The sequence below is a fragment of the Panthera uncia genome, chromosome B4, assembly GCF_023721935.1.
Source record: "Panthera uncia isolate 11264 chromosome B4, Puncia_PCG_1.0, whole genome shotgun sequence".
NCBI lineage: Eukaryota > Metazoa > Chordata > Mammalia > Carnivora > Felidae > Panthera > Panthera uncia.
This window is the reverse complement of record NC_064809.1, coordinates 129542849-129570832: the sequence shown is the minus strand read 5'-3', so window position 1 is coordinate 129570832 and position 27984 is coordinate 129542849. Positions and strand designations below refer to the sequence as shown.

General features: G+C 56.1%; 1 protein-coding gene across 1 annotated transcript in view; it reads right to left on the bottom strand.

The window, feature by feature from the left end:
- Nucleotides 1–27984, bottom strand: part of CACNA1I (calcium voltage-gated channel subunit alpha1 I) — a 105202-nt gene that overhangs the window by 48450 nt on the left and 28768 nt on the right. The window contains exons 4-5 of the mRNA XM_049626402.1: nt 17865–17962; nt 4868–5027 (exon numbers count right to left, since the gene is read on the bottom strand). Of these exons, the coding sequence (XP_049482359.1) occupies nt 4868–5027; nt 17865–17962 (258 nt within the window). The remainder of the gene's footprint in view (nt 1–4867; nt 5028–17864; nt 17963–27984) is intronic.

The following is a 27984-nucleotide window of genomic DNA, read 5'->3' as shown; positions in this document are numbered from 1 at the left end:
TTATTTATATTGATTGCACATTGAAAATAGTAATCTTTTGGATATATTAGGTTAAGCAAAATATATTACAAAATTTAAAATAATAAACTTCTGGTGGATTAAAAATTATAAATGCAACAAACATAATCACAAAAATATTACAAGAGAACGGGAAATATTTCTGTTAACTCAAGATATATAAGGCCTGGGATACCTGGGTGCCTCAGTCAGTTAAGTGTCTGACTCTTGGTTTTGGGCTCAGGTCACGATGTCACATTTCATGAGTTTGAGTCCCGCATCGGGCTCTGCATTGCCCGTACAGAGTCTGCATGGGATTCATTCTCTTTCCCTCTCTCTCTGCCTCCTCTCTTTCTCTTCCTCTCTCTCTCAAACGAAATAAATAAACTTAAAAGAAATAATTGAGGAAAAAAAAGATATACGTGTAAGGCTTTCCTGGATAAAATCTACAAATCCAAATGCTACACAAGCAAAGTTCAAGATTGACTATATACAAATGTAAAACTTCTATGAGACAAAAGAGAGCATACTAAGTAAAAAGACAAGCTAAATAAATAAATAAATAAAAAGTAGAGGTAGGCAAACTTTCTCTGTAAAGGGCCAGATAGGGCCATATGGTCTCTGTGCCAATTACTCAACTGCACTCTTGAAATGCGAAACAGTCATAGGAAATAGGTAAACAAGTGGGTATGGCCGTGTTCCAATAAAACTTTATTTACAAAAACAGGTTAGAGATTGCCACTGCCCTGGGATAAGTATTGGCAATATATAAAACAAATAGAAGACATCTAGACTATGTTAAAACCACCTGTCACTCAAAACCACCTGTGCCCCCACTAGGGGGTAAAAGGACAAAAGAAAAGAAAAGAAAAGAGAACAGAAAAGAGAAGAAAAGAGAAAATTTTCACATAAGAAATAAAAATGGCCAAGATGCTTGGCGGGGGGTGGGGGGAAGCCAACGTACCAATATACAGGAAGAGACGCTCACTTGACTGATAACAGGAAAATGCAAACAAAACTCACACCGAGATCATTTTACACCCATCCAAATGGCAAATATTTCAGGCCGACGGTACTGAGTGCGGAAAAGAGTGAGTACAAACACACATGCGCATACACTGTTGGTGGGAGTGTAAATTGATATAAACTTTTTGGAGGGCAATTTAGCGGCATCCGCCAACAATGAACACGTACACATCCAACCCAAATACAAATGGCCACCTGGCAGTAATAAAGGCACCCCTGCAATTCAGTGGAAAAAGGGTGGACTTCTCAACCAATGCTGCTGGGACAACTGAATATCTGTACAAAAAGGGAATCTGTACATACCACACTAAGAGACGGAATACAGACCTAAATGTGAAAGATAAAACAGGAAAGCTTCGAAAAGAAAACACTGGAGGATATTTTCATCACCTTGGGTTAAGAAAAGATTAAACTGGACACAAAAAGCAATACTGAAAAAACGACTGGTAATCTGGACTTCATTACAACTAAGGGCTTCATCGTCCAATAGTACCATTAAGAGAGTCAAAACGGAACAGGCTGGGATTAGATCTCTGCAACATATCTATCCACCAAAGGACTCAAATCAAGAATACAAAGAACCACTGCAAATTTATAATAAAAAGAAAGACCACCCAATCTAAAAACAGCAAAAGACTGTAACAGACACTTCATAAGAGGATACACGTGAAAAGTGCCAACCGTCACTAGTCATCAGGGCAAAACAAATTAAAACCACAAAAAGGTACCACTGCACTCTCCCTGGAAGAGTGACAGTGAAAAGGACTGACGTTACCAAATGTCGCTGAGGATGCCGGGCCACCGGAGCTCTCAGACTTTGCTAGCCGACATTGAACGCAACCATCTTGGAAAGCCATTTGATGAAATCTACTAAAGCTAAACGTACGTGCACCCTTAACAATTCCACTCCTGGGTATTTACCCAAAAGAAAGGATGGCTATATCTACCAAAGATATGTACGAGAATACGCATGAGTCATAAGAGCCAAAAAAGAAAAAAAAAAAAAAAAACAGGAACAACCCAAGTCAACAGTAGAATGAAAAAAAAAAAATAAGTAGTCGTATATTTGCTCAATATATACCCACAGCAACGAAAAAGAAATAAAACCCACAAGAACGTGGGTGAATCTCAAAGACACATTACACTGAGCCAAAGAAGCAGACACAAAAGGTAGCATCCTGTATGACTGCATTTAAAGAAACCTCAAGAACAGGCAAAACAAATCTACGGCGATAGAGGTCAGAATAGTGGCCGCTTTGGGGTGAGGGGGACAGGAACCGGCAAGGGGCAGGAGGGGGCCTCCCTAGGCCCCCTAAGTTTCTCTGGGTAGCTTTACACTGGTGTGGACCCATGTAAGACATCATTTAGCTCTACATTTTCGTTGTGTCCAGCGCTAAATGCAATTTGTAGCTTTAAGAAAGAAGCATAAAAATATACACACACTTTGGGGTGCCTGGGAGTCTCTCAGTTAAGCGTCCGACTCTTGGTTTAGGCTTGGGTCGTGATCTCATGGTTCATGGGATCAAGCCTCAAGCTGGGCTCTGGGCTGGCAACATGGAGCCTGCTTGGGATTCTCTCACCCTCCCTCTCTCTCTCTCTCTGTCCTTCCCCCACTCATGCGGGCACTTGCATACACACAACCTCTCTCTCAAAATAAATAAATAAACTTTAAAATATATGTGTGTGTGTGTGTGTATACACATACACTTTGACCAGCGATGATGGGTCTAGCCATTGATCCCACGTGTACATAAGGATCACACGTGTACAGGATGTGTCCTGCAGCCCCGTACGGAAGAACAAAAACTTGGAAACCACGCAACGTCCATCAACAGGGGCTGGCGAGATGAACTGCCTTTTATCCGTGGAATAAGAAACCCTGGTGTAAAACGCCCTCAAGACACATTGTCAAAGCAATTCGCATATTTAAAGTCTGTCTGCGACGCGAACGGCCGTGTGTGCAGGTAACACTTCAGACGGAATCCGGGAGAAGGGACCAGCCGCCTCGCAGAGGACATCAGTCCTGGGTTCAGATTCCGGGCCCCGCCACTTCCTAGCTGGGCAGTACTGTCCTGACTCTGTGCCCCAGAACCCTCAAACAGACCGTGTGGGGTCTCCCCAAGGGCTCATGAGACTGAAGGGATGCTCTGAGCACCCTCACCGGAGGCAGGCGCTGCAGAGGGGGGAACCTGGGTTCTCACACCGGCTCTGATGTTGCCAACCTTGCCCTGGAGCAAGATACCCCTCTCTTGGCCTCTGCCTCCCAGTCTCCACAAGGGGTCAGATTTAAGCATTACCTCAGTCACACCTGTTGCGCTGGAGCACGTCATCAGTGTCAACCAGGTAAATACACCAGTCTAGAGACACCCAACAACCAAGTAAGTGAACTCACCGGTGTAATTTCGGGAGGAAATCAAGCAGGCTAATGCCACAGAGTGTCTGGGAGTAAGGGGGTGGTGAGGGAAGGCCTCCAGCAGGTGGTGACCTTGGGGCTGAGGCGGGACAATGAGGAGGAGGCCACGGAATGACCTAGGGAAAGACCCGTGTGGGACAGAGGGGTCTGGAACTGTCCTGAACCCCCAAAGCTGAGAGCTCATACCCACACACCTCCATCTTTGAGGACCAGCCCGGGAGAAGTGGGTGCCCCTGCTTCCTGCTGCTGTGGGGCCCACCTCTTGCAAGTGACTGACACAAGAGCAGGCCCCCACGAGCCCACGGGATCCTTCCCACAAGGGTGCCCCTTCTCTGGTCCCCACGGCAATGGGGGCAATGGGAGGGTGAACCGGTCCCCTCCCCCGCCCTCACCCCGGCTCTCTGGGTTAGCTTCCTCTCCACAATTGACAGGACACGTGAGAGAGAGCGGAGCCCACCCCGGAGGGCGTCCCAAGCCTCCCGCAGTCGTCCTCCGTCCACGAGAGCCCCTCGGTGGAGGCACCTGTGACCAGTTCCCCAAGGGCAGGAACTCTGCCTTCTGTTGTGTCCTGAGCACTAAGCACGGGCTTGGCAAGAGCTGACACTTGAGTGCTGCTCTCGAGCGAGAGGCTGGTTCGGTCCCCCCGGGGCCTGGCACAGGGCAGGAGCCCGCCGAGGCGCAGCAACGTGTCAGCATCCTCCCGTCCAGACGCATCCATGCGGGTACGCACGCCCAGACACGCCGCTCCTCCCTCACCACGGAAATTCCACAGATGTCAACTCTCCCAGGCAACTCAACCCGACTCCTCCAAGAGCCAGAGCTGGACTTCTGTTGAGACGGCTTTTGACGATCACCTCTCTGGGGTGGGGAGCCCACCCACCCGCTTATCGAGGCAAACGGGCCGACTGTGACCTTTCCTGGATGACTGGGAGTCACCAAGAGGGATGTCTGTGCTGGAATTGGGCCAGGTTCGGTGTCTGCCTTTGAGGGTTTCTGCCTTCTTATTCCCTGTTGGCATCACGTCTGCCTGGGTCTCAGCTGTCCTCTTCCGTCCTGTTCGAGCCCCCAGTTGGCCGCTTCCACTCTGCTGGCCCCATTCCCAATTACCGAGTAAGTTAAAACTGTGTATGAAGTAAGAGTCACTAGGAGCTAAATTCGCACCTGAGGGCCAATTTGAGCCCGGGACTCTGTGACACCCATTTTGAGAGCTCAGTGGCCTTTTGTGCTCCTTTTAGTGTCCGGCCACTCACGGGAGACCCACCACCAGCGCACCTGAGCACATTCCTTGGCTTCTCTCCACTCCTGGGAGTAAGGGTTGGGACCGGGTGCTCCACGGGGGGACCCTCCCCGTCCCAAAACATCCAGCACCCCTGCCGCCCCAGGCAAAGCTGGCTGGCTGGCAGCCACCTGGGTGGTGGGGGCGGCACTCACATGGTGAAGTTCTCCTCCAGGAAGCAGCGGTTACGCAGCAGACCCGCCCAGAGCTGCACGCCGATGATGCCGAAGATGAAGAAGACGAAGAAGCAGAGCAGGAGGACGTTCCCCAGCATGGGCAGCGTGTCCAGGAGCAGGTTCACCAGGATCCGCATACCTGTGAGTGGGGGAGGGCAGAGAGACTGTCAGCCTTGCGAGCAGAAGTCCCAGGAGGACAGAGAGAGAGCAGGGTTAGAGAAACAGAGACAAGGGCACGGAGAGGAGAGGTGGGGACACGCGGGCAGGGGCTCCTTGGGGCTCCCAGCCTGCTCAGGGGCCATTAAGCAGACCTTCTCCTTGATGTCTGCCCCTCTGCCCAGAGGCCACAGAAATGGCTCTGGGCCCCACCACTCTTTCACCAGATTCCGGATGAAAAAGCAGGTGTTTACGGGACGCTGTTTATGTGCCAAACTCCCTTCTGGGTAATGCACAAATCTGATGTCCTTCAGAGAACTTGGGCCAGTCCCTTCCCCTCTTAGAAGAGAAGGTCCTCAGCAAAGGGGCCCAAGAAGACAGCAGCCACCCTGCAAAGGTTCCCCAGCTCAAGAGCTGCACCCAACTCTCCTGACGCTCCCACCCCACAGAGCAAATGGGGGAACGCACTCCACCTCCAGCCCCATCCCACTCTTACCACCCTTCACATCTACTTCCCTATCCTTCCCTTCGGCCCCTCCTGCCCTGGGCTGACCCATCCACATGCCCTCTCCCTTTCCACAGGCTCAGTCCCAACCCCTGGCACCCCCCACCCCTCCGTCTGCCCCCTTGACTCCACGAATGGAGCTCTGGACACCCCAGTCAATGCAGAATCCACAGGAGCACAAACCCCAGGCAGATGGGTCACCTCCCTGGTTTGGCCCAGCCACCTTTCCCAGCCCTAAGAAAACATCCCCACTCCCCCACTCTAGTCCCCATGGTTTGCCTGGGCTGCTGTGGAGATCACATGACATGGGCCTGACCAATCAGCACATCCTGTTCCTCTAGCCCCAGTGACTGGTCCAGAATAGGCATGTGACCCCAGCCAGGACCAATGAGGGTCAACCCTGAGACTTCAGCTGAAACTACAGGGGGAAATGCTCTCTTTGTGCAGAGGTTGCAAGCTGGGCAGACTTAAGGCCGGAGCTGCTGGGCCCATCTTGCCTCAGCAGGGCAGCACCCGCCTACAATTGAAGCCAGCCCAGGAAAAACAGAGCCCAGGGCACAACAGGGACAATTCTTGACAACAGCCTGGAAGGACTGCAGGAGGTGAACCTTATGAAATCGCTGTAAAATGTGCAGGTACGATACCATGAATTTTTCTTGGGAGAAGATCCACACGAGTGTCTGTGGTCCCAAAGAAGGTCAGGAGTGATGGATCACTCTTGAGGACATACCTTCCAAGCTCCTGTGAGATCTGACTCTACCTACCTCTCTAGCTTCAGATCTCTCTCTCTCTCTCTCTCTCTCTCTCACACACACACACACACACACACACACACACGCACACACACTCACACACCCTGTCACCAATTTGCATCCTATGGTTAGCAGTACCAAATTATTTGAAGTTCCCTAAACATATTATGGGATTTCACACCTCCATGCTTTTCCTCATGCTTTCTGGAACACTCTTCCATCTCTCTTATGCCTGGCGAATCCCTATTCAACCACCACAGCCCAGCTGAAGCTCTATTTTCCCTCTGTAAAGACTTCCCCTATTCCATCCCAGGTAGAGTCCATCCCTCTCTCTTCTGCTCTGGGCAATCTCAGCACCTCTGACCTAGGGCGACTTGCACAGTTGTGCAAGTTGCATACCGCACAATCTTGGAGGCCCCATTCACTACGTAGCCTTCTAGCGCTAGTGTATTATTATTTGTTTACCCCTTCCTCTTCCATTGGGCTGTAAGCTCCTGGGAGCAGGACCTGTGTCCAGTCAGCATTCTCAGAACCCAGCAGTTCCTAGCCCAGAACAAAGCCTCAGCCAACATTTGTTGAATACGTGATGAGTCATGAGGAAAGAATGGAAGATTGGAGAAGGGAGGATGTAAAGATGGTGACAAGGAGAACAGTGGCCCTATTCAGATTTTTATTTATTCCAGGGGTGATGCTAAGGTGGTTGTTAACGAGGGTAGTTATTTCGGATTTGCATCACGAGCTCTGTGTGGAGTGATTTCCAATCAATAATTAATGCCTGCCCCGTCCTCCCTCCCCACAAAACTAGGTCAGCCTCCTCCCGGAGAAGGCAATGGGTCTCCCTGGCAGGCTGCTGCCTCCAGTTGAGAGCAGGCCAGGGTGGCTGAGGGCTAAATACCCCACCCCCACCCTCACCCTCACCCTCAATAGGGATAGCCCAGGGAGTGTTGGGAAGGGAAACAAGGAAATAGACCAAGCACCCTTGCGATCCATCCAAATCCGGGCACCTTCCTGGAGGGACTGACTTGAGCTGGGCCCTGCAGGATGACAGGAGCTTGTGGCAAACGCACAAAGGTATGACCGTTCAGAGAGCGCATCGAGGCCATGCTTGGGAGTGGCCGCAAAGCGGGATCTAAGGAGCGAGGGGCCCTGTGCTAGGGGACTGGTCAGGGAAGGCCATGAGCAGATTCTAAGCAGGCCGAGCCCTTGGACAGGGCAGTCCTAGAGGATGGGACAGCGGCAGGACGCAAGCAGCCATGTGAGAAGGGGCTGGGTCAGAAAGGCCTTGAGGGAGCAGGTGGCTCTGAGCCACCCCAGCCTGACTGCTCCATGGCTGCCCCCCCATCCCCCAGCCTTTGTTGCTCGATTAATTACATTTCCCTTGTTCTCCAGGATATTGAAATTCTGAAAGGCTCCTCAAAACCTGCCTGGCTGGCTTCCCTGAATGGCAGCCCGTCCGTCCCCCTTCCCCTCCTCCCTCTGCCAAGCCAGGCCCCAGCTCACTCCACAGCCCTCCCTTGGGCCCAGGGAGTCCCAGGGCCACTGAGCCAAGGCATAATTAGCTAATTAGGGACTCAGAACGAATCCATCTTTCCGTGCCAGGGAAAAGGGGCCACAGGATTAGGGAGTCAGGGAGGACCCCGCGAGACCCCAGCTAATCCTCCTTTTATGCCTGCAGTCAAGTAATTAGCTAAGGCACGTCGTAGGATGGTTCCTCTCTGCCCTCAGCTCCCCTGGCACTGGGCTCAGAAGGTGGAGGCAGAGAGGAGAGGCAGAGAAAGAAATGGAGGCAGAGGACAGAGATGGAGAGAAAGGCCAAGAAAGGCAAAGACAGAGATGTCTGCCTCAGACCATCCTTCCTACTCAAGTCGAAGCACACCTATCCCCAGCCCAGCCCTCCTCCTCCAGGCAGTCTCTGATTTCCACCCCACACCAGTGAAGCCTTCCTGCCTCCAGTTCCCCCAGGTGTTCACTCACCATCGCTCAGGATGAACTTATCTGGTTTTGCTTTCTTAGTGGGATGTCTCAGGCCTTCAGCCTGGGGTAGAGGCCAGGACCAGACTCCCTGGCAACCCCACGAGTGTGGCTGAAGGCCCTGCTTCCCCAGGCGAGAGGGGAAAGAGGACCCCAGAGTCCCCAGGACATCCAGTGCTTTGGTGAGTGCCCAGAGCACCAGCCCAGGACGGGACGCCTGGGTGCCACTCCTGGTGGGGCAGCCCTGAGGCCGGCCTTGCCCCCGCGGGGCCCCAGTGGCCTCATCTACAGAAGACAGTGGTTCCCATCCGGTCAGCCTCTCGAGGCTGGGACAGGACCTCAGAGGAGGAGCCCCCAGAGCCAGAAGCTGCCAGCAGTCCTTCCACCCCCATTGGGAAGGTACAAATTCTTAGCCCATCCCCAAGCCCCTAAGCACAGGCCCCAGCCTGTCTCCCCAGCCGCACCTCCCTCTGCCCACCACCCCACATCTAACCCTGTGGCTCCAGCCGGCCTGGCAGATGCCCCCAGCATCCCTACTCTTCGCCCTCACACACACACTGCCCCCACCGACAGCACCCTCCCCCATCACCACCTCCAGGATTCCTATCACTATTACCCTGGGGGGGGGGGGTGCAATGCTAGGTCCACTCCCCAGGACAGCAACACCCCATGCCGGTGTGACCTAGCCAGGCTGACCCCCTTCCAGCCCCCGGAAAGCCCTCACACACACTCACAAGGCCATCTCCCCTCCTTTCTTAGACCTCAGCTGAGTGGTCCTCTTTTCTGGCCCCTGGGCTGGGCTGGTAGCCCTGCAGTGAGCTGCCCACTGCCCTGCCCTCCCTCCATCCCAGCACTTATTATGCTGTCGGCCTTCGTCAGTTCATGGCTCTGCCCAAACTGACCGCATCCTAAGCAGGAGGCCCAGAAGGGGTGTTCCGCATCCTCCGATCTAGCCCGGGGCCTGGCAGAGTGGCCCCCGAGGATGGCCACGAAGGAGTGACGGATGGGTGGATGGATCCATTCGACCAATATTTAGTGAGGACCTACTATGTGCCAGGTGCTGTTCTAGGCTCTAGGGATGCATCGGTTAAAACAAACAAATGAATAAACGGACCAAGTCCCCTGCCCCCAGGAGGTGGACATTCTAGATACGGGTAGGGAGAGACAAAACCACACACATACTAAATAAATAAGTACATCTCCTCATTTGTTGGGTGATGTTACGAAAACAGCAAGTGGAGGAGCAGAAAGGGACGGGGGCGGGGGGCGCCAGGCTGGGCCAGGGGTAGGACAGGTATAACCTGGGGGCCCAAAAGGCCTCGCTCGCAAGACGATACAGGGCACAGACTCACAAGAGGTAAGGGAGTCAGCTGCGTGCCCCTCTGGGAAGAGCTGTCTAGGCAGGTGGAACAGCCAGGGCAAAGACCCAGAGGTGGGGATGAATCAAGGAACACCCAGGAGGCCAGCATGGCCGGAGGGAAGCGAATGAGAGGTGGCGGAAATGGGACTGCCCCGCAGGTGTGAGAACTCCGGCCCCTGTTCCACTGAGCGTCACGCGCAGAAGACAGACGTAGCTGAGGAGGGTTTGAAAGATCACCCCAGCTGCGGGGGCAGGTGGACTATGGCGGGCCGGGGTGGGAGAAGGCGACCCATAGGCAGACAGCCTGCGGGATGCTGTACAGTCGCCCACATGTGACCCCCGGCCTGTGCACACACAGCTCAGGAAGGGGGGCCAGGCCCGTGGGCTCGGTGGCCATATGGCCGCTGCCTCCTGAGGACAGCCCTGCCCTCCCCTGGAACAGAAATGGGAGCGCTGGGTTGGGGCGGGGGGAGGGGCAAGAGAGCTGTGGCCCTGCTCGCGCCCTCCCTGCCAGGCTTCCTGCGTGACTCTCGGGGGCGCTGAGCCTCCCGTCCATCTGTTCCCATCCCGCCCGGCCTCGCCAGGCCATCGCTCACCTGCCCCTCTGATAATCCACATCTGGCTGGGTCCAGATGACGATGACAGCGGAGGTAGGGGACATGGCTAAACTCTGGAGCTATTTTGAAGGTCGAGCGATTGATGGGATGTTGGCAGGGGTTGGAGGAAGAGAGGAGGCAGGGCATCTCCAAGGTCTGCAGCCTGAGGACAGAGCCACAGAGCAGCCGTCGCGGGGGACAGGACTCCTTTTGGACACGCGGAGTTTGGAGCGCCCGGTACACGTCCATGTGAAGCCATTTCATAGGCTCGTGGGGCCTGGGGTTCAGGGGAGAGGAATGTAGCCTAGAAGTATCGTGTGGGTGCATCGGGGTAGAGAGAGTCTCTGGATGGCATTTAAACTTGGGAGCTGGACGGGGCGCCTGGGTGGCTCAGTCGGTTAAGCGTCCGACTTCGGCTCGGGTCACGATCTCGCGGTCCGTGAGTTCGAGCCCCGCGTCGGGCTCTGTGCTGACCGCTCAGAGCCTGGAGCCTGTTTCAGATTCTGTGTTTCCCTCTCTGTCTGACCCTCCCCCGTTCATGCTCTGTCTCTCTCTCTGTTTCAAAAATAAATAAACGTTAAATAAATAAATAAATAAATAAATAAATAAATAAAGTTGGAAGCTAGAGGGAGACGGACGGTGGGCAAACTGATGGGAGCTGCTCAACCTTTTCACCCCTTTTCACCGGACACCCCTAGACCAGGCCCTCTGCTCAGGAGAAGCTGGGCAGCAGCCAGCCAAGAGGGGGCGGCAGCGGGGGACCTGGAAGGAGGTGGGGGGCGGGCTTCCTGAGACGCATCTCCCCTGGAGGTCCGGGGTGCTGTCTGCAGACAAGAGCTGTCAGCCCAGATTAGCGCAGCCACTCTGCCAGACCAGCTCAAGTAGAAAGAACCAGATCTGCGCCAGCCTCCACCAGGGGTGCAGCCCGCAGCCAGGAGAAAGGGTGCCAGGCTGAGGGCAAAGGGGGCCGAGGCTGCGGCTGGCCCAGGGGCGCCCCCCTCTCGGAGGCCTGGCTAGGTCAGGGGAGGGTGCTGAGCGAACGGGAGAGGCCGTCTGCTGTTCTTGCCATTGCCAAGGCCAACTAATCAGGGGCACAGTGGGTGCCAGGGAGGCCCAGCCGGGCAGCATACGGCCGTGCTGCTGAGGACACAGCTGCTGGCCCCAGTCCAACGGAGGAGGGGCTTAGGGGTTGATGAGGGGCCTCGGTGCCCCCTCCTGAGTTGGGAACAGATGCCAGCCAAGGAGTGTGCGCCCCTAACCCTCCATCCCCATGCTCACGCCCCAGGGTGGTCCTAGCCCCTGTCCCACAGAAGGTCCCGGAACCCACTGTGGCCCAAAGAACTCCCACTCATTCTTCAAATGTCCTGTTCCCCCCTCCTCCATAAAACCTCCTCAAAGTAACTATTAGTGATCCTTCCCCTCAGTCCCTGCTGCCTCCATTAGAGCATGTGTCCCACTGGCCCATAGGTCCCGGCTAGGGTATCTGCCTGCAGAGAATGGGCTATGTCTACTCTCCATGGCCCCTTAGTGAATGCTACTTTGGATGAATGAATGAATGAATGAATGAATAGTAGCCCACTCCCTTGACCTGGTATCCTGTGCAGGAAATGCTCCCTCCTGATTTGTAGAGTAGAACTTGAACTTGATTGCAGGGGAGGGGCAGAACAGCTCTCACCCTGCCCCCACCCCCCTAGCATTTCCCCATTCACACACCTGGCGTCTCTTCCTGTTCCCAAGTCAGGGTCTCACTAGGTGTTCTGGCCTCATGTTTTCCCACCTACCTCCTTCTCTTCCAAGAAGGCAGCAGCCCTGGGGAAATCAGGCCCTGCACCCATCTCCCCTCCTCTCTCCCCCACTCCTCCTCTCCCTACCTTCCCCCTGGGGGCTGCCAGGCCTTTCTCTGCAGGGTGGCTTGGGAGCCCCTGTGGGCACCAAGGACAGACAGCCCTGAAGTCCAAGGTGTGGCCTGGGGTGGAAGCCTCCTCCAGCTGCCCCCAAGACCCAAGGAAACACACACTTCAAGCGAAACTGCCCAGATTTTCACGCAAACTCTGTTTCAAAGTGAGTCTCCCAGCTTCCTTTCCGACAGATGCCCTGCAAGGCAGAATCCAAGAAGAAATCCTGGGGCCTCCTTCACCCATGCTCAGAATGGCTGGCCTAACCACAGCCCAGCCGGGCATGAACCTGGGTGGAAAGGGCCAGAGCAGGCCTGGGGTGAGGGGCACGGTGCCAGCCATGAATTCAGGGCCCCTCGGCCTGACGGGCAATTGAAAACGTGCCTGTAAGACCAGATCATTCGAACGCCTCTCACTCTGAAACCAGGGCTCTGAGGATCTCTGAAACCAAGAGTCTAGGATTCTGAGGCTTGACGAGTTTAAGATTCTCTATGACTCTCGGCAAGATAAAGCCCACCAGGATCCCACGCAATCAGTATACGGCACGGGTACCTTACCAGGAGCCAGTGTTGTGCGGACATTTTGCTGCCCTGGTCTAGCAAGGGAGGGCTGGGACCCCATTTTATGGGTGGGGAAACTGAAGCCTGAGAGGCGGAGCCACTGCTCCAAGATCCCAGATGCAAACCCGAGTCTAACTGCTCTGGATGCTGTGATCTGTAGCCCCAGCACTGGGACCCTCCTCCCTCTGTGCGAGAAGCTGGGATGGGCCGGTTCACTGGGCACCTGCTGTACTCCTGGGGTGCAGACTAACTCACGTGGAGGTGCTACGTGCATCCTCATTGTGCAGACAGGGGACCGGAGCAAGACAGGAACCTTTCCCCAGGTCCCGAAGCTAATTAATGCAGGACCAAGCTTTGAAGACTGGCAGGAATGTTCTGTATGAACCGCCCTGCACCCCTGCCTCCTGCCTAGACTTGTCCCCGGCAGGTCGCACGGAGCCCAGTGCCACAGGAGCTCTGTGCTCTTGACAGCGGAAGGTGTTCAGAAAGGGCCCCGAGGGCATCACGTCTGCTTTGACCCTGGATGTGGGCAGGGACTTTCCTGATGCCCTGTAGATGGTGTGGCTGTCTGGGACGCTACAAGTCACAGGGAGGAGAAGGCTGTAAAAAGGAGCAAAAAGCTCTGGGGTCGTGAGAACACAGGTTCAAGTCCGACCTCAGACCCCCCCTGCCCCCACCGCTATGTGGCCTTGGGCACTTTACTCAATCACTCTCTGTCTCGGTTTCCACATCTGTAAGTGGGCATCGTAATGGCACCAACATCCTAGAGCTGTTACAAAACAGGATGATCCAGCCAGGAAAAGCACCGTGGCGAACTTGCCCATTTCAGCCATTTATCATTATTAGTAAATCCCTAGAAGATGTGGAAAGCTCCCCTCCTGCCTTCCCCTGACATGCGGCCCCCTGCCCACCCAACATTTCCACCTTCTGCACATGCAGGTCAGTCTGCCAAAAATGCCCTCTCCAACCCTCTGTGTGCTTGGTGATTGTCTCCCCAAATCAGCCTCCCCAAAGATGCCCTGATGCCCCCGCCCTGTCTTCAGTGTTCTAGTACCTTCTCACAAGAGTAACACCTACTGACCACTTACTGCACCCAAAGTTCTATGCTAAGCTCTTTACACACATGATGGCATTTCATTCTTACAAAACCGTATAGAAATTGGTATTATTAACCCCATCTTACTGTTGGAAAATGGAGGCCTGGAGAGGAGCATGGGGGCCCAAGGCCCCACAATGGGCAAGTGGAAGGCCTGGGACTAGAACCTGGGCCTGTGCGTGTGGAGCAGAGCTTCAGCTCCTGGTCCCCCAGCTGGGACCTGCCGGTGGCCTCCCCCCATAGCTCTGCCGGCCTTGCCTCCCTGTCTGTGGGCCCTGCCCTGGGAGCACATTTCCTGCCTCTCTGCATCACCGCCACCCCAGGCCCAGCCCAGAGGCCCCTGCACAGGGGTGGGTTATTGCTGAACCCGGGACTGTGAGCTGGGTGAGCTCTGAGGGTGGGCAGTGGCCCAGGCCAGGCTCAGTGTCCCCAGCAGCTTCCCACAAGCCTCCTGGCCTCCCTCGCACCCCTCTCCACAGCCAGGGCCGAGGCGCAGGCTGGTCGACTCTAGATGTGGGCCAGCAACTCAGACTCAGTGGCTCGGGGCCTAGCAGTGACTAGGCTGGTTTCTTACTGGAGAAAAAAGGCACTATTCATATTTAAATGGCATGGCGTGGCCAATGGGCTTTGGGAGGCACCACAACATGCTTAAGGGGTGTGCAGGCCTAAGGGGTGTGCAGGCCGAGTGAGGAGTGAGGCCCGGAGTGAGGCCTAGAGTTGCCTGATTGCCCGGATGGCGCACTTTTAGAGATGATCCAGCCCCATCTTGCCAAGGCCCAGAAAAGGATAGTGATTTATGAAGGCCACAGCAAGGAACCAGAACCCAGCCTCCTGACTCGCAATCTGGTGCTTTCCTCTCTCCCTCCCTCCCTCCCCAACCTTCTCCTCCATGCCCTGCTTCCCTTTAGCCATCAAAGGCAGACCTGTGGGGCCAGGTGGAGGGACCTATTTCACAAGGTTTGTAAAGAGCACCATGACTCCCAGGTGCCCCAACCGTCCTGGGAAAAGTCAAAAACTACACATTAATCCAGTCCCTCCTCTTGCTTTGTGCAAGAGTAGAGAAACTGAGGTCCAGAGACACGGGGGGACTTCCCAGGTCACACAGCAGGCTCCCGGCAGGGCCAACAACTAGCACTTGCATTCCCTGACAACCCAACTAAGTCCTCCTGGCGGATCATGCGGAGGCTTTTGCAGCCGTTGCTGTCCTTTTTAAATTACAAGTAGCCACCCGGCTCTCCACGGTTTTGCAATTAATAGCCCATAATTTCACTAGCGCCAACTCCCTAGGCTGCCACCTAGTGGCCAAGCTGAAAGCCACAGGCCATGGTTGAAAAGAGGGCGCCCCCGGGGAACGAAGAAACTCTAAAGACAAACAGGAGGACTTGGAATGTTTCAGGGCAACATCTAGAGAAAAAGGAGGCAAGCAACCAAATCTCTCTAAAAGGCACTTGTAAGAACCTGTGCCACCCTCCCCATGCCACCCGTTCGCTGGTGACTCGGGGCAGAGGGCAAAGCTGTCCCTCCTGTAAAGGAAGCCCAACCGCTCTAACAGCCTGAGGCTCCTGTTAATTAAATTCCTCATCAGTGCGAATTCATCCTAAGGTCTCTTTCCCAGGGGAGCGCAGGGTGGTTTCTAAGTGGGGGGAGGGGACGGACGCAGCGGGTATGGTTTGGATCCCGGAGGGTCTGTGCCATTCTTTGCCAGCTGCGAGGCGCAGTCAGCTCTGAGCAGGAAACACGTTCCCCATCGACGGGGCCCGGGCCTCCCAGTCTCGCCTGTTAGCAGGCAGGAGGCCCCACGGGAAGAGGCCGAACTCCTCTCTGGGTGCTCCAGGCCACGCAGCCTCCAAAACTGGAGTCTCCGGGAGCAAGGGGCCCATCGCCGTCCTTCTCCAGAGAACCAGGCAGGCTGGTGCTGGGGACCCGGAAGTGACCTCCACAGCCAGGAGCCGCCTAATGAGCTCCTCACCCGGGGCAGTGAGAGAGGGAGGAAGGGGGCCCAGGGAGAGACACAGGCGCCACCCACCTCACGTGCGCACACACACGTGCACACACGTGGTCGCCTGTGGTCACAGAGACCCTCATACCCACGTGCACGCACACCCGGATGTACAGAAACTCCCCCTTGGAGACCCGCATCCTGTCCCCCCCTCTCGTAAACCTTCTCTTCTCAAATGTCCCGTCACATCGCTGTTCCGGGGCTGTCAGATCTCACCCTCGCCCAGTGTGTCCACTTCATACATATCTACCAAGTGACTCGAACATACCAGGTGTCGCTGCGGGCGCCCTGTGAATGAAGTCCGCCTTGCGGCCAGCTTCCTCGGAGAAGGGGGTGGGACATGAGGGAGAGGAACACACACTGCAGAAGGTGTGCCCGTTAGAAACTCGGGCTCCAAGTTCCCTGCCGCGTGACCTTGGACTGGTCACGGCCCTCTCTGGACCTCATTTTCCTCATCTGCTAAATGGGCTAAAAATGGTTTTGAACTAGGAGCCTCGCAGGATTGGTGAGGGGTGGAAGGGGTTGAGAGAAGCTGGCGCCTAGGATGACCTCGCTGGATGTCCCTCCCCTGCCCCCAAGAGTCTCCCAGGGCAGTGGGAAGCGACCGACGTGGTACCACTGAACCGCTCCTCCTCCCCGTCGCCGATAGCTTTGGTTCTCATCACTCACCCCTACCCCCACCCCTGCCTCCCAACCCCTCCCTCAGGACCTTTGTGGTAGCCCTCAGGGCCCCCTGGGATTTCCCAGCAGGTCAACATATGTGTGGGGAGATGACCCTGTATGTGCGACCTTGAGATGCCAAGAGCCCCCAGGCCCCCTTCGGACTTTGCCCAACCGGAGCTGGCCTGCCCATCTCAGAACGAAGCCATAGTCTGGCCACCCTCCTGGCCACCTTGCTCCACAAATACCCTGGAGCATGGCCTCCCCTGCGCTACCAGGCCTGCCGACAATCAGGCCAGCCCCAGCCTGTCTGGGGAGAGGTTGGCTGGATAGGGCAGGTGACAAAGCCCCAAGGCCCCAGGGTTGAGAATTGGGGGAGTAAGGACCACTCTGACCGTGGAGGAGGAAGAGGTGCCAGGGGCCCTCCCCTCTTCTGCAGATGGCGAAACTGAGGCTCAGACAAGGAAGAGAAGCAAGCGTTCGGATAGAACCAAGGAAAGAGTTGGGCTCAGGACAGACAGAACTCCATGCAGAACCCTGTCCTGCCACTGAATTGCGGTGACACCATGCAAGCCGCTCTGAGCCTTACACGGCGAGTTGAGAGGCTCTGAGTTAGGCATCCGTATGTCAAATGCCACACAGGAGGTAGGCAGGTCTCATAAAAGTCCCTGTCCTTCCCTGACGGCTGAAACCCCATGCAGGCCAAGTACTCCCCTCCCCCTCTCCTTCCCCATCCCCCATCCTATTCCTAACTCAGGGTAGCGGAAAGAACACAGTTCAGGGAGTCGGGAGGCCTCTTGAGCAAGTTACCTCGTGTCTCCAAGTCTTGGTCTCTTTACCTCTGTTTTCCTGTAAATGGCCCGCCTCCCTCACAGAGAGATTATAAGGTTCAAGAGAAATCATGGAGAAGAAAAGCTTTGAAAACTATGAATCTGGGCAGATGTCGGGGCTTGTTGTTATAACATAACCTTCCGGCACTAGGCAAGGCGGACAGATGGACGGAGGGCTGGGTCCTCGCGTGGGTCGGCAGACACGCGGTGGGGGTGATGGAGCTTGAGTTCTAAGTCAGCACGAGCTGGGATCCCCTCCCCACTGAAATGCTGCCCGATACTCTCAAACTAAGCAGCTTCTTTTCACACATGTGTCCACCTTGATAGCCACCCCCCCCCACGAGGAACCTTGTCCCTAAAAAGCCAGACTCCCCAGAATGCTGCAATCTGAGTTCTTTTGGGCCTCAGAGGTGTCAGGACCACTCTCCAGCATCTTCAGGCCCAAATACTGGCCCATGAGCCTGGTGGGAGGAGGACCCACATCTGTCCAGTCGCTGAAGGACCCCTGTACCCAGCACAGGCACCGGAAGGTGCGGGTGAGTCTTTTCTTAGTGCAGGAGTGGCTGGCGGGGAGCGGGGAGGGGGGACCAACTCACTGGGCACACGGTTGATGGCTTTGAGGGGCCTCAGGACACGCACGGTGCGGATGGCCGACAGGTTGATGTTCTGGAGGTCCAGAGAGTACTCGACCATCCTGCAGAGAAAGGGGGGAGAGTGAGGGATGGAGCAGGAGGGACACTCAGGGCCATGGACTATTCCACGGCCATCTAGCCACCCACGCACACCCACCCGTGCCCACAGCTGCCTGGCAGGGAGACATAAGGAAAGGGCTCAGAATCCTGGCTATGCCCCAGTCAGCTGTGTGGCCTGGACTGTCTCCTCCTAAGTGGAACCGGCTGTCTCTGCCTCCGACTGTCCTGGGGGTGCCGTGGATGCAGTGGAGGGTGGAGTGAATGGAAGAGCAGAGAACTTGGGTCCCCACTGAGGGCCCAGCCCTGTGCCAGGTGCCTCTTGCCCCTGCTTTCCCAGCAGCCTCTAATCTGAAACAAGGAAGGTCAGCAGAGGAGAACCAAGGAGCTGGGAGACCCCCGGCTGACCCCAGGTGGTGACCAGAAACCCTCACTATGGGCAGAGGCCTAGAGCTTATATCTTGCTTTATATCTCCCCTGGCCCCCAGGCCCCTGGCAAGCCTGGGTCAGATGCCCAGATTTACAGATGAGGAGAGGAGCTGGAGAGAGGTGACGTCACAGGTCCCACGTCACCCAGCATCCGGGCAGAGGCTCAAGCCAGGCTCAGGCCACACCTGCCCCCCCTCCCTCTCTGTTCTCCTGGCCTCTGAGCCCAACTGCGGGCTCACGCCAGGCCAGGTGTCACAGGCCACATCTCCTGGGATGTGACAGGCACGCTGTACTTCGCTTGCAGGGAAAGTTCACGCTCTCCTGGGCATGCTCCCCGCAAGGCACCCAGGCTCCAGCTTCAAGGCTCACTGCGTGCCCCACTCCAGACCTTGGCACCCATCGTCCCTTCTGCCTGGAACGCTACCTCTCACCTCTCTGTCCACCGAAACCTTACTCACGCTTCAGGGTTCCGGGCAGATGCCCCTGGAGTCCTGGAAGTTTTTCCACACCCGAGTCCACGATGAACCAAGCCAGTCTAGGCACTACAGACACAAGTGACTCACAAGACCTGGCCCCAACCCTCAGGAGTACCCACTCGCGCCAGGGAGAGACTCAAAGGCAGCAAGGATGACACCAGGGCCCTGGCCACTGCCTGAGTTCTCTCCTTCAGGACCTCATCAGACGGCCCCGCCCTCCCTCTCTACACTCGACCAGCCCTGAAGCTCCTTAGAGACAGTCGGCCTCCTCCAGGAAGTCTTCCCAGATCTCCACAGAAGGCAGATCTCCGAGGTCCCCTCTGTGGTCTCCTGGCTTCCACCGGATCCTACCCGCTCAGTTGCTACCTGCCCCCACTTTTCTCCACTGAAAGACAGGCTCCTGGGGCCTACGGCCTCGGCCTGACCCCGGGTGTCCGGCTCACCAGACCCTTCCTCCCCGCCCCCCCCCCCCCCCCCCATCATCCACCCCGGGGCTCCAGCACTACGGCCGGCTCCACCTGTCACTGCCGTCAGCAGGAAATGAAGGCTTTTCCTACACACCGTGCAAACCTGTCCAATTGTTGTGGAGCCGCCGCCCCCTCCCGCTGCTTGAAGAATAATTGAGTGAAAGCTTCTTTGCCTGAAATGCCTCCATCCATCCCCCAGCTTTCTGGGGCACAGGCTCTGGCTCCCGTGCTGGCTCTCTCTCACGCAGAGCCACACACACCTGCACACAACCGTCGGCACACACACACACACACACACACACACTCACTCCTCGGACACCCTGATCCACACACACTCCCGCCAGAGCCCAGTTTTGGAGAGAGGGGCGTGACAAAAAAGTGACAGAGAACTAGAACTGGAGATGACCTGGGGTCCCCAAGGAAGGGAGGAGGAGGGGGAGGAGGGGAGGAGGGGGAGGCGAAGAGGCAGAAGTGGGAGGAGGAGGGGGAGGAGGGGGGAGGAGGAGGAGGGGGAGGAGAGAGGGGTGCCAGGAGCGACAGCCTGGCAGAGAGGGAGCTGCAGGTTGAGGGTGGCCCAGGGGCAGCGGATGAGGAGAGAGGGTGATGTGAGAAGGAGGCCGAGGGAGCGGAGCTGCAAGAGGATTCCGTGCGTGGGTGAGCCAACTGTCATTTTCATATTTTGTAGAAAGAGCTCTCCAGGCAGCCAGGGAGACGCGTGTGACGGAGGCACCGTGGGGGCGGCACACACAGCACACAAACACGCGCTCACACTGGCACTGGCGCACACGCACCCTCACACCCCAGGCCTAGGAGAGCCCCCCCCCCCCCCGCCGCCCAGCTCCAGCCAGCCCGCCCCCGCCCCGTGCCCCACCACCACCAGCCCTCTTCCTTCCGCCCTGGCTCCCTCCATCCTGCCAAGGGGGGCAGCACCAGGCCCTGGGGAGAGCGAGACCCCCAGAGCTCAGTTCATGCTTTGCTGGGGTGTGCTGGGGTGGGGGATCCCAGCCTCTGCCAGATTGAGCCCCCTCGGGATCCTTTGTTTTGGGAGCCCCAGGGCACACCTGCTGAGCTCTGGCAGGTGACAGCCCAGGATTTGTCCCCATCCCCATGAAGTCTCGCAATAAAAATAAATACATGCCTCATAGAGGGGTGGCTAGACAAAGAAAACACATGGTTTTTGAGGGCCTATCGCTTGCCAGGCAGTTCTCGTTCCTCACCTGCGTTAACCCGTTCGAGCCCCCCTTTACTTGGATCCCACCGCACCCTGCCTCACCCTCCCCTGGACCAGGATTCCACACCTTGCCCCGCTGCCCTGGTTCCGTGTCCCCCCAGGCAGAACCTATGCTCCACAGACTGGAACTACTGGCTCTTAATTAAGTGAGGCAGGCCCACCGTGGCCTGCCCCCCACCCCCCACCCCCGACAGGGGACAGGGGACAGGCGACAGGCCAGGGCGAGGATGGGAAATATCTACAGATACAGATGAATAAACCCCATGGTGAGAAATCAGATTCGCCTCCCCTTTACGTTTCTCTAAAACAAGGAGGGGACTGGCCCCTGGGTTGCGAGCGAGGCACAGGATGTAACTGAGTGTTTCCAAGGCCCACGATTACCCAGAGTCAGAAGCTTTAGGGTCTGAGCACCTCTCCGATGCCAACCCGTTCATGGGAAGCTGATGAGACTCACGCCCATCTCTGAGGTGGACTGAAGCAGCCACTGCCTGGCAGGCTCAGCCCCTCCCCTTCGCCCCTGACCCGACCTGACCCTCCAGGCCTTCAGCGTGGGAACACGCCACACCTTCTGCAGCCTACTGCAAAAACTCCCCGGAGACCTCAACTTGCAGCCCTCAGGGTCTCCACTGAAAAGCTCCCATGAGAAATTTCTTAGAGAATTCAGTGTTAGGATCGTAGCTCTGAGCTTCCTGGCAGTCAAGTCGAAAGGGGAAAGGTGACGAGTTACTGAGTCCTTGGCAGCAGGAGAGATCTTGGTACGGTGAATCCTTCCGGGAAATCCAGTTGCCTAAACATCTCTCTGAGATTCTAACTCTCTCTTCTATGTATCTACTTGGGGGGTGTAATATTGCACCTGCATCCCCCGTCTGGGAAACAAGACAGGGTATAAATGCATTCAGTGATAAAGAACACATAGTAGGTGCACAGTGAAGAATCTAATAGTTCTCATTCTTCTTTGAGAGAAAGAGGATAGAAAGGGGGACACCGGACGAGGATGGGGAGAGACGCGCAGAGTTGCAAGGGTAGAACTGTGGGTTTAATTCTATGCCCTGGGAACTGTGCTGTCCTGACAGTAACACTGTGCCCCAACTCGGGACAGTCTGCTCACAGCTCCCTGACCGCTGCCCCAGTCCCATCACCATCCCTTTCTCCTGACAGCTTGAGCAGCCTCCTGACTGTTCTGTCTCCTGCTTCTTCCTCCCACACTCCTTCTTCAGTCAGCCAAAACTTCCTAAAACTCAAATCTAGCCGCGTCCCTCCCCAACTTAAACCCTCCATGGCTCCCCACTGCCATCAGAACAAAGTCTAAGCCCCTGACCATGGCCTACAAGGCCCTCCGGTCTGGCCTTCCCCTCCCCCAACCCCTGCTCCTCCTCTGCACATCTGCGGCCTATCAAGCTCCCCAAATACACGCCATTCTTGCCCCCCTTTCCTTTGCTCGGTGCCCCTTCCCCTTGCTCTCAGCCTCCCTTCAAGACCGTCTCCTCCATGGAGCCTCTGCTCAGCCCTTCCCTGCACCAAAGGCTGAATTCACCCCGTCTGCTCTGGCTTACTCCACAGTCTGTTCACATCTCCTGTCTAACATGGGTTCCCCGGAAGCAGATCCTGAGCCAAGAACGCGGGAGGTGATCCCGGGGAGTGTGTCGAGGGAGTGGAAACTGAGAAAAGCCAATGAGGGGCTGTGGGTGAGCCGGCTACTGCTGTGGAGAATGGGGGCACAATCGGGACCCCCTGAGAGACTGTGGAGCGGGCCTCAGAACGGGACCAGAGACAGCAGGGAGGCGGGGGAGGGGCACTGCAGCATTCCCACAGACAGGTTGAATGCTGGCCACGCACCCCCCCCTCAGACGCACCCCCGCACCAGCCCCACACAGCACCCAGTAGGCACTCAGGGATCTACTTAGCATGAGCACCACCTGTGACAGAAGAAGCTACCGCCTCCCACCCTGGATGACAGCTGTGGGAGACACCCCCCTCCAAAAAAGAAGGTGAAGAGGGGTCGCTCTATGGGTGAATAACCATTGGGCTGACTTCCTCCGGGCCCCCAAGTAAGACATCACTTACGAGAGTGAGAAATTAATTTCTAATTACACAGTTACTTTATCACGCAGCTTCAGTGCTAAAAGTCTAAAAAAAAAAAAAAAAATCAACAAAAACCCCCACTACCTCCTGCCAGCTCCCAAGCGCCTAATTAGGTAAGTAATTTAGCTTTAAAGCGAACACTTTTGTCCTGACATCACCCCAGGAGGGGAGTAGCTGAACCCAGTTCCGGGGCTGTCCTTGAGGAGAGGGGCTCAGGGGTGGCCATGCCAGAGCGGGCTGGGAGAGCCGACATCCGCTCTGCAGGGCACATCCCTACTTATTCCTGCTGAGGCCCCCTCCCTCTCCCACTCCCAGATCCCCTGCCTCCCAAGAGAGGCCCAGAGCCCCGGGCCTGGTCAACCACTGCACAGGATCTCCCCCGCCCCCCCGCCCCGCCCCCAGCCACTGTGATCAGTTCGGGATGGGCATGTGACCCCAGGTGGGCGATGGGCGGCGGGCCAGCCCTTGAGCTGGGACTATAGGGAAGAGGGCTCTCCTTGGCTAAGCTGCCGCCTAGAAACCCTAAGGCGCTAACGGCCGTCTTGCCTCCGTGGTGGCCTCAGAATTCTACCAACACAAAAGGTGGCTGAGTCCAGAGCTGGAGAGAGGCAGGATCCTGACCATATGGTTCGAGCACTCTCTCTATCTGAATCCCAGATCTGCCCTCTGCTTTTTCCGGTTCTGTCAGCCAATACACTCCCTTTGGGGCTTGGGCCCCGTTTGCCCTGGGTTTCTGTCACTGGTAACTCAGCGTCCTGGCTGATTGACAAGGTTTTCCTCAGCATTCACACGTGTCGAGCACTTTGCATACCTTCTCGTGGGGGGGATTATGGCCCATTATGGCCCATCAGCTGAGGCTCCCAAAGAACCCAGCTCACACAGCCAGAGGGCAGGGGATCCGGAAGCCCTGCCCAGCCTGCCCAGCCTACCCTCCGGCTCACCAGGCATCAGGCCAGCCGCCTTCTGGCTCCCGACACCCTCCTCAGCTGGTCAGGCGGCCGGTGAGCCCAACGCACATGGCAGGACATGGAATAGGGCCAGCATCCCTGCGGGCAGGCTTACCCAGTGGTTAAAGCGCGGAGCCTGGATCCCGTCCCCAGCTCTGCCGCTAGCATACCGTGCGACCCTGGGCAAGTCACTGAACCGACCTCCCAGGGCCGTGAGGAGCAGGAAATGGGTTCCTATGCGGATTCGGTGCTGAGAACAGGGCCTGGCCCACATAGGAGTCAAAGAAGAGTCAGTCGCCATCATATCACAGCCTCCTGTGCTGCCTCAGCTCGCGCTTGCCCACGAATCGCATGTGCCTACTCAAACCGCACCCCCTGAATCCCACCGCCCGCCTGAGAAAGCCCGGGCAGCACGGGCCTCCGGAAGCTCTGGCAGGACCCCAGCGCCGTCCGCCACGTGGCCCGCATTCCAGGAACACCCGAACATCGCGTGTTCCCGGAGTACAACATTGCTCTTGCCAGGCGTTTGCCAGTCTTCCTACCTGGTGCACCTTCCCGTGCCTTCCAGATCCCACCCCTGGGCAGAATTGGGCTCGCCCGCCTTGTGTCCCACCGTGCCTCGGTCAGGGCACCTCTGGCTCTGAGGTGTGCTCTGACGTGTCCCTGTTCCTGGGGGCAGGGGCTGGATCGGAGTCCCAGCTGCGTCCCCAGTGTCCAGCCTGGGGCCCAGCTTAGAGGCAGGCTCTCTATACCAGCTTGTCAAACGAATAACTTGAGGGACAAGATCAGAAAAAAAAAAAAAAAAAAAAGGCTTGGAGCTGACAAGAAGCAACATAAAATGACTGAGACGTAACGTCTTTCCAGGAAATAACCCCTCCCAGAAGATGGTTTCTGTGTGCCGCTGATAAAAATAGGGTGTTTCCTCAATCTTCGCAAGGGACCCACGGGGGCTTTCTTAAAATGTAATTTAGGATGTAGCTAATGGGAAGGAAACTGAGATGCTGGAAATGGCAGCTCATCTGTCAGGAGGCAGCTCTGTGATGATTCAGGCTTGTACTAGTGGGTAACTCGATGGCCAGCCTACGCCACAACCCCACCACCTAGCACACAGTAGGTGTTCGGCGGAGGCAGGGAGGGAGGAGATACCGGAAAGAGGGAATTGAGGAGCGATAACATTAGCCCCTGACCTTGACCAGCACTTTCTGATTTATGGGTCACCGTCACCCATAAATCCTCACACACATCCTATGGAACCAGAAGGGCAGGGGTTATTAAGCCCATTTGACTGTTAAAGAAACCGATGCTCTGACACCAACTCGGGCCGAGTTCAGAACAAAGGCAAGATCTGGGGCCACAAAGTCAGAGGAAAGGCTGCAGAGACACCCCAGGAGGGTGGGATTCAGGGCAACTCTGGGGACTGCAGCAGCAGGAGATCCCAGGTCTTCGGTTGACAAGGCTCCACTCAGGTGGCAACACTCCAGTGACTTTATCTCTGGGTGGAGGTGTCAGATAAACACAGGATTCTCAGTTGATTTGAACTTCAGATAAACAATAACACATCACGTTTAAGTATAGGTCCCAAATACGCCTCATGACGTCTGCTTCGTGAAATTTAGCACAGCTACACCGGTCTGGGCACCGTGACAGGTGGACACGGCTTCTGGGAAGAGACACTGGGCTCTACCAGAGTTTGGGGGGTACATGTCCCTCTCAGAGGACTCACCCGGTGGCCCTCTGAGGGCTGGTGAGGTTGTCCAGGTCCCCAGGGGCGGACCAACTGGAATATTCTGGCCTCTGAAAAGGTAAAGCCCCTCATGCGGTGAGTCAGCATGGGTTCTGGGGCCGGCCGTAGGTGAGCACATAGGTGAGCTACATAGCATGTAGCATCTGGCCCATGTAAGCTGTGTGACGTGGGACAGGCTGCTGATCTCTCTGAACCTCCACGCCCATATCTGCAACAGGGGGCTCACCACCACCACCACGCCCCTAACCACCATCATCAATTCCTCGGGACTGTGAGGATGTAAGAGAGCACAGCACCGTCAGTAAATATTCGTTCTGGAAAATTAGTGACCAGTGCCGATTTCTGCTCCTACCCTTCTCCCTTCTCTGCTCTCCTCTGCTCTTACGGTAACAGGCCCCGCATTTTGCACATCTAACCTCTCCAACCTCAGGCCACAGGCCACGCCACGGAAGACCCTGCACTCGCATTCACGCCAGGGGTACGCCCAGACCTAGGTCTGGCCAATCAGAGCACTGGCCAATCGGGCCACAGTGATTGGTTCAGGGATGAGCACATGACCCACGCCAGCCAATCCAAGCCAAGGAAGCTACGTTCCGCACTCGTTGGGGAGTGGCTGTGAAAGGGCAGGGGTCTTTCCAGTGACTCCCAAGAGAGTAGGCTGTGAGCCCTGGGCTGACCTCTGCCACCCGCAACCCGGGAGGAAGGCTGCCGGGATATATGTCGGCACAGAATAACGAGCAGAGCTGTAGGATGGGAGGACACACTGTCTAGTGACATCTTCCAGGATTCTGGATCAAATGGGCCCTGAAGCCAGAGACCCCTGGGCTTTGAGTAAAGGAAATGATAAACTCCCTTAAACCAGGATCGGCAGGTTCCTGCCCCATATAACTGACAGAACCCTTCCTGATTCATGACTGACTGGCGTCTGGCTTGTCAGCCTGTAGCCAGAGAATCTCTCTACCCCTCACCCCTCATAGCATGTAGCATCCTGTTTCCATGGAAACGAACCTGCGTGGTTATCATGGCTCTCATCCACTCTACTCCACAAGCAAATAAGAAAACCATCCACCCCGAGGTTCCCACTGGAATCTTCTCAGATCCACGCCCACCCGACGCCAGTTCAGCTTCACAAAAGTGGCCCCGGATACCCTCGCCCCCAGCTCCACGGTGCCTGGGCACGACAGATTCCAAACAAACATGTCATGGAGACTCCCCCTCCACGCTGGCCCAGAGCCAAGCTCTGGGGACTCCGCGATGATGAGTCAGCCTCAGCCTTGCCCTCAGAGCACCCAGTGCTGGGAGCAGACAGACCTGTAGAGCCCAGGATAAATCAGGATGTAAAGATGTGCCCTGGCCCTGCCGACACATGGAGTGCTTCCCTGACTCACAGATAATGCACACAGAGTCATGGAGGAGGGAGGCCAGCTCCAAAGGCTTCTGGAAACAGCCACAATGATGACATTCTGACACCCATAACCACAGCCCGATCTGCTAGCGGGGACAGGCCTCTGCACAGCTTGCATGGGTTGGTATTTGACTTTAGAGCCAAGAGCAAACAAAGAAACTCAGGCCCTAGTGGAGGAATGTGGTACGCTCTGAAAGTTGCCCACATAATGTGCTTTCTCTCTTCTTCCAATCCTGCCCGGCCCCAGGGAACAATTCTTGGTTGCCTGAGCCAAATTCGTGGATGTTTTCTATTTTCCTAGCTTCCCCCGCAGCGAAGGATGGCCACCAGACCCAGTTCTGATCAAGTATGCCGGCACGGGGGAAAGATCTAGGGAAGAAAATGTTATCTTCCTGATCCAAGTGGACAGGCGTGGCCGACATAGTCTTGTCTCCCTTCATCCTTCCCTCCTTCAGCGCAGACACGAGGTTCACAGCCTCAGCAGCTGCCTTGCGCCCATGAAAGAAAGGCCCGGAAAATCATGGACGTCAGCCCCCATGTCACAGAGCCGCCATCAGCACCCACCGACCTCAGAACTTCGTGTCACGTTGGAAAAAACACCCCAGGACTTGCTCAAGCCACGGCTGGTCGACTTTTCTGCTACGTGCAGTCAAATGCATCCCGGCAAGCCACGCGGAACCAGGACTCAATCTCAGCCCGTGGAGCCAAGCTCCCTGGGTTCACCTCCTGGCTCTTCCCCTTACCAGCTTGCGACCTTGAGGAGGTCACTCCCTGTTACCGTGCCTTATCTGCAAAATGGAACTGACCACAGCCTGCTGCTCAGAGAGCTAGTGTAAAGAGTAAGCCAGATCATGCACAGCTTGGGCCCCCAGTGAGTACTCAGCAAACAGCAGATGCTTTTATTTTTTCTCACACCCCTGGATGAAGTCTAGAAGGATTCCATTCCCTTTGCTTTCTACAGAACCACCGACAGGCACTTTGGACAAAAGGAACTCTCAGCAAGCAACTGCAGAGGGGACGCGCCTGCCTGCTCTTTTTAGAAAGCTCTAGTCCGGGGTTGAGGAACAATTCTTATTGACGTTTTGTTTCCCAAGAGCCCGTAAAAGTCAGGGTGGGGAAGCTGTTCCCCGTGCTGCGCTCACTCACTCAAGAGAAGAGGCTCCCAGGCTATGATAGACTCCGAGCCAGCCTCTCCTCACTCCCTGACTGAGGTGCTGAATGACTGACATTATTGCTATTTGTGTTG